The sequence below is a fragment of the Lissotriton vulgaris genome, chromosome 7 (genome assembly GCF_964263255.1).
Source record: "Lissotriton vulgaris chromosome 7, aLisVul1.2, whole genome shotgun sequence".
Classification (NCBI taxonomy): Eukaryota; Metazoa; Chordata; class Amphibia; order Caudata; family Salamandridae; genus Lissotriton; species Lissotriton vulgaris.
The window spans coordinates 218,654,856-218,660,855 of NC_141695.1; the positions used below are offsets into that span (position 1 = coordinate 218,654,856).

Consider the following 6,000-nt stretch of genomic DNA (forward strand, 5'->3'; position numbering starts at 1 on the left):
ATTGGGCAGGTTCAGACAATGTGCATGGGTTAGTGGGTGATAAGCATGAGTGATCCCATCTCTCGACTCTCCTTTAGCACCTAACCCAGGCAGTCCTCTTGGAACTTGTGTAGTTCCATGGGTGGCACAGCCATTGACGGGCACCTGGAGCAAGCCGGGGTGGCCCACCATGTGGGTCAAGCCAAGATGAACATGCATCTAGGAAAGAATCACCCATTGCTACCTGCAGCGTGCCTGAGATGCCTTCAGTGGTGCCCTGGTGCTGCCACATGAGTACCTGCCTGTACCAACTTTATAAGTTTCTTGCTCCACTGCGGCTCGTCTCTCACATTCACATGAGTCTTTTGTCCCCTCTACTGATGAGCCTTTTGTCCGGTCTTCACACGGGCCCCTTCTCCGGTCTTCGCACGGGCCCCTTCTCCGGTCTTCGCACGGGCCCCTTCTCCGGTCTTCGCACGGGCCCCTTCTCCGGTCTTCGCACGGGCCCCTTCGGATTAGAGCCTGTCATCACACCATTTTCTAATGCGAGCTGCCTATCCCTTCTTCTTCAGACGAGTCCCTTATTTGGGCTTCACGTAAGCCCCTTTTCCCCCCCACCATCTGCTGATGATCTCCTTGTCCCACTGGGCTTACTCTGAGGTGGTATGTGGTAGGTTCTAGGCCTGTGATACCATCCAGAAGTACTTATTGCATTTATGTGCTAGTTGCTAGATTGTCCATGAAGCGGAGTCTTGTTATCCCATGGGTAAGAAATCGGTTAGTCTGAGAACTCAGAGGGCCCTCGGATCTTTTTACACTTGTTTTACTAGCCAGAGGAACAGAGATGCAAGACAAGAGTACAATGTATTCTCACAGTGATATGTGTCGCTCTCCACTCTAGGTATCCGTGTGCAAGGCTGTGTTACACAGTTGAAGACTCTGAAGCAAATCCAGTAGGCCTAAAAGTCCACTACTAAAACTAGAACAAGGATCCCACCGAAGTCAAATTTTTAGTGCAGGACACCATAGGCCAGTTCACTCAGTCAGGAGTTCTGGTGCTGTTGGGCACATCCACTGAGAGTTGATATGCTTTAAAGACTCAAGTTCTTTCACTTCTTTGCAGTGGGACTGAGAGATGCATTGTGAGGGCACTCGCAACAATGGCTTCTGGTGGTGCCACACTTTCAAAAACTGACAGCTCAGAACTGTTTGGTCAAGTCATATTTACAATTATTCTCCAAGTCATTGTAGGGAACGCAGGAGTCGCCAGGAACCCCCATGGTCACAGTATGGCCAGTGTTGGCTGCAAACTGGAATTTGGGTTTAAACCCCTCCTTAGCATCCTAAACCTGTATCTGTCAGAAAAATAATGCTACCTATCAGTTCTATATCTGCAGAATGGCTCCGCCAGTGAGACACAACCGCAAGACCCGGGTTGAAAAGGAAAACCCTGAGTGTGCCTCTTGTTCAGTACGGAGAGGGATTCCTGGCCATGTTAGGTGGGCGCAGATTTACCAAGGTTCAAGTCCTATAGCTTCTCAACGTTTGGTCTCTGTTTCAAACTGCTAGGCAGTAGAAAATAGAACAAAGGGAAGGCAGGAGTATGGGGATTCAGTCAGAGTGAGAAACTTGTCTGTCAGAGGTGCAGACATGGAGTCTGCTGGAAGGATACAGAATTGCAGAACGGCCATGGAACAATGGAAAGGCAGGTTTGTCAGTGATGACAAACTGTGGGGATTCACTATCTTCTACAACTCTGCGCAGCATATACACTGTGAGCCTAGACTTTGTGGGGGTCTCGCCGGGCCTAAGAGGCTTAGAATACTGGAATTCCTAGCTTGAGGAATCCAATTTGAAAGCTAAACGAGGTTAGTATGACCATAAGAGATCAACTAGTAATTGGAACTGGACACAGAGATAGGTTTGTTCAAGTCAATAGGAACTAAATGGAAGGTTGATTCTGCATTAGAAGTTTTGAAGGAGAGCTGGGAACTAGTAGTTGGATAGATTTGCTGATAATCCTGCACTTGATCTCCTTGTTCTCCTCCGCTCCACCCTCCACCCTCCACTCTTCAACATACATCAACCTTATCATAATAAACTGAACACACATTCTCATTATCTCTCTCTGTCTTTCTTTCTTTTTTCTTTCTTTCTTTTTTCTTTCTTTTTTTCTTTCTTTCTGTCTGTCTTTCCCCTGCCCCCCTCCCCCGGTTATGGACACAGCAACAGCTTTGCTGTGTTTGTTGAAATAAAGATTGGCAAGCTTGATGAAAATGTACGCAAACTTGATAAAATTACAAGCAGGGCAGTGTGGTAGAGCTTTCAAAGAATTGCTTTAATCATCTGTCCTGGCAGTAGTTGTGTCCCTGTAACCTCTGATGGCAGCCTTCTGTGCCTGCATATTGGGTGAGTTTGTGGTTTTCTGTTAATAAATCTCTCCTGTCCCTTCATCTTCATGAGCAGAGTGTTGAATCTCTGCATCTTCTGGTGGGAGAGTCTCGTGCCTCCATCTTCGTTGCATGGCCAACAGACACCTGTCCCTTCATCTTCAAGATCAGAGTGATTAATCCCTGCATCTTCTAGTGGGAGGGACTCGTGCCTCCATCATATGCGCATATCCAACAATCTCCTGTCCCCTCATCTACAAGAGCAGAGTGCTCGTTTTCTGCTCTGTCGTCTGAAGCCTTACCTGAGCCTTAAACTATTGAGTGGCCCCTGGCCTTGTTTCTTCTGTGAACTTCATTTGTCTATAACTTTACTTGTTATCTGTCCAAGTGCTTTTGTCCATCTATCTCTTCTTCCAGTCCTCATCCATCATTTTTCTGGTTCCTAAGACTTCCTCGCTCCCTTTCTTTCTGCCTCCTAACCCACTGTGGTATTATCTAACTTTGCCTAAATGCTCCTTTCCCTTGCTGTTTTTTTTCCGATTACTCTACTGCACACAATCTCCTTATCTTCTCTCAATTCTTAACATACTGAAGTTACGAGTGACCTGATGCCAGATTTATCCCTTGCATGATGCCTGTGTTCCCCCCTCACTTTGCCTCTTATATCAACAACTTATTTTTCTCACCACTTAGGGTTCTGGAGCTGCGCAGTCTCAGACCACTACAATTCACAACAGGAAGATGCCCTCTGACGCTTCTTTGGGTGGGAGAAACAATGATGGCCCTGCTACCAACAGCGTGACGCACCACGAGCGCTCTGCTGCATACCAAGGCCGTCCTCCTGTATCCTCAGTGGCTCCGCCTTTAGCACCGGGACAGAATAAGGATTCCCAGCACACCGTTTCTAACATGGCACTTCCCAGAACATCTGAGAATAATACAAAGAGTTCTGCTGTGCAGACTGGGCGTGTCGATGCCCATCAACCCACAGCACCAGTCAAGCCTCCACAGCTTCAGCAGTTCTACCATGCCAAATCTGGCAGCCTTCCTTCCTCGTCCGCCAATCTCCCTTTCCGAGCAGTGCCTTCTTCAAGGCCTAGAGCACCATACAAACCTTCAGAGCCAGCGGGGAAGACAACGCATCAAAACCCTGCTGCTCGTAGTGATGGAGTTTCCACTAAGCCAGCAGACCAGGTTTGGACAGGCCAAACGACCAGGATGCCTGGACTTCCAAATCCAAATGTTCCATTCCTGGCAGAGGTAAGGCAGCCTCTGAAACACCGCAACAGCTTCCCAGCCTATGGCAGAGGCACAATGCCTCCACAATCCTCAAAGCCACACGATGAATCCCCACCAGGCAAACAAGAGAATCTATACTATGAGATCATATCTGAATCTCCAGCGTACCCTCAAAACCCACGCAGTGCACCTGCCCACTGGGGCAGTCCTGTCCGCTTCTCAGGATTTGCCCCTCAACCGGTAAGGTCCGGACCAGAGTACCTATCTACGATCAATGCCTCCTATGGAGTAATTGACCAGCCATGGAGGGAGCCTATCTTTCCTTTTGGCCCTCCTTTCTCTACCCCAGCACATGACTTAAGCATCCCCTATCCTCCCCACTTTCCTCGTCAATCCTATCCCCCCTTCAAGAGTCAGTCATCTTGGCAACAAGCAGCCAGTAGGCCAACAGCGCAACGAATGGAAGTACCACCTGATCCTGAGGCGCTGGCATACCAGAGGCTAGCTGCCACTCCAGTAGGAACACCCCCGCCATCATCCACAGGACAATTGCAGCCTTTCTTCGAGAATGGAAAAGTATGCTACAAGTATGTGACCTCGTCAAACAGCAGTGCAGTAGCAGAAGTGGTGGACCGAGCTCCTCCTGTGGGACCACCACCAGTGGCCCCAGCTTGCACACCTCTGCCCAAAGTCCGTGAAGTGGATGAAGTACCTGAGCCCATCTATGTCAATTTCCCTTTCTTCCCTAAGATGGCCACAGAACCCACCAAGTTGGAGAGCCAGCAACAACAACCACCTCCGGAAGCAAAGGCAGCCCAAGAAATACCCAAAATGCAGAGTGCGCAATCTGAGGCAACAAAGACTGAGCAGACCTGCACCCAAGCAAGCCAGGACCTGTCTTCCAACCCGGGCAAACAGTCTGATCATCATGTACAGTCGCATTATGACAATATCCTCAATAGCCAGCAGCAAGAAACCGGGAGACCAGAGATTGCCCACACAAAGAGCAGGTCTGATCCAGGTTTAGAGACCCACCAAAGGCCCTTACTCCCTCCTCATCAAAGAAGGTCTGCTGGAGCTTCTTCTGAGACACACGTCCCGACTGATATTCCTCACCAGGCTTCCGAGAGGATGCCTCCACCCCAAAAGCTGCACCAGAACCAGGCTGCCCAAAATCAACTTATGGACTTTGGGAGACCAAGGTGGCCTTACGGAACTCCATCTTCCCACCCGGCCACATTGTGGCACGACTCAAACAGGAGAATGCCCTCCCCTGGTCTGTACAAGCAAATGTATGATGTGCTGCCCTGTGGGAACACTGTCCTTAAATTCTACAGACCCCCACCGGCCTACTGGGGACAGTCTGGTGGCCACACACTTTCTGCCAGCTACAGCTCAATCATTCCCAACATGGACTATGACATTCCCATCATAACGTATGAACCCCACTTTGAGAATTTGGCACGTAGACCTGGGGGCGAAGCGCCTCAGCATGATGTGAGGACCAGAGATGGTGGGAGCACAAGCCGACAAGGTGGACCGGACACAGAATGTCATCCAGAGAACTATCCAGTACTGGGCAGTCATTGTGTACCGTACGGCTACCAGGTGTATGGGAACCAGGCCAGCACTATGGCAACTGCTGGGGCCCATTATGGGAATATTGAAAGGAAAGAGGACAGCGGGACCTCTGGCTTTTCTTCTGGCATTCCCACAGGGTCCAGCCCCCTCAGACAAGGCCCTTGCTTGGCCCCAACCTGGACACGGAGCTACTGCTGAGTGGATGTCTCCCATGTATGTTGAGAGCTGAACCTTTGTTGCCTCCAACCCACCGGTTTGTGGGTAAAATCCCGCAATGACTTGCTGGATCCCACCGGAACGAGGAAGCATGAAGAATGGAGGCTGTGGGACTATTAAAAGTGCCCTCAGGTAATGGGCTTTCCGCATTACCACAAACTACTGGTAATGCTCGGGGTCCTTCAGACACCCCATGTGATATAGCACACGGTGCGGAGTAGAACTTGTCTTACCCTAAATGGGAACATATATCCTCACCCAAAGGGTGGCCTTCATCTCGAGGCATGGACTGCTGGCGTGGTGCTGTCTCACGAGCAGAGACAAAGGGTTTTTAAAAAACGTGTTTCTGGAAGATGCTACCAGTAATTGTCTAGTGCAGTGGTCTTAAATCTCAAATCTGTGTTTTTTTTATTTGTACTAGGTACGGTTGTTATACAAAGTAGATGTGTTTTGTTTCAGAAGAACATGTTTCAGCACACAATCTAGCTCAACGCTTCAGGCATGGGACCTGATGGGTTTACTCAGAATTTTTAACTCTGATTCTTTTAACGTGTAGGTGTTGTCTGCCCTGGAATACCATGTTCTGAGAAGCCTG

The 6,000-nt window shown here is 49.3% G+C and overlaps 1 protein-coding gene across 1 annotated transcript in view; it reads left to right on the forward strand.

Annotated features, from left to right (window-relative positions):
• The window catches only part of ARHGAP33 (Rho GTPase activating protein 33), a 396,382-nt gene extending 390,856 nt beyond the window's left edge, over positions 1-5,526 (forward strand). The window contains exon 23 of the mRNA XM_086929989.1: positions 3,063-5,526. Coding sequence (XP_086786115.1) covers positions 3,063-5,387 — 2,325 coding nt within the window. The 3' untranslated portion in view covers positions 5,388-5,526. The remainder of the gene's footprint in view (positions 1-3,062) is intronic.
• The last annotated feature ends 474 nt before the right edge of the window (positions 5,527-6,000 follow it).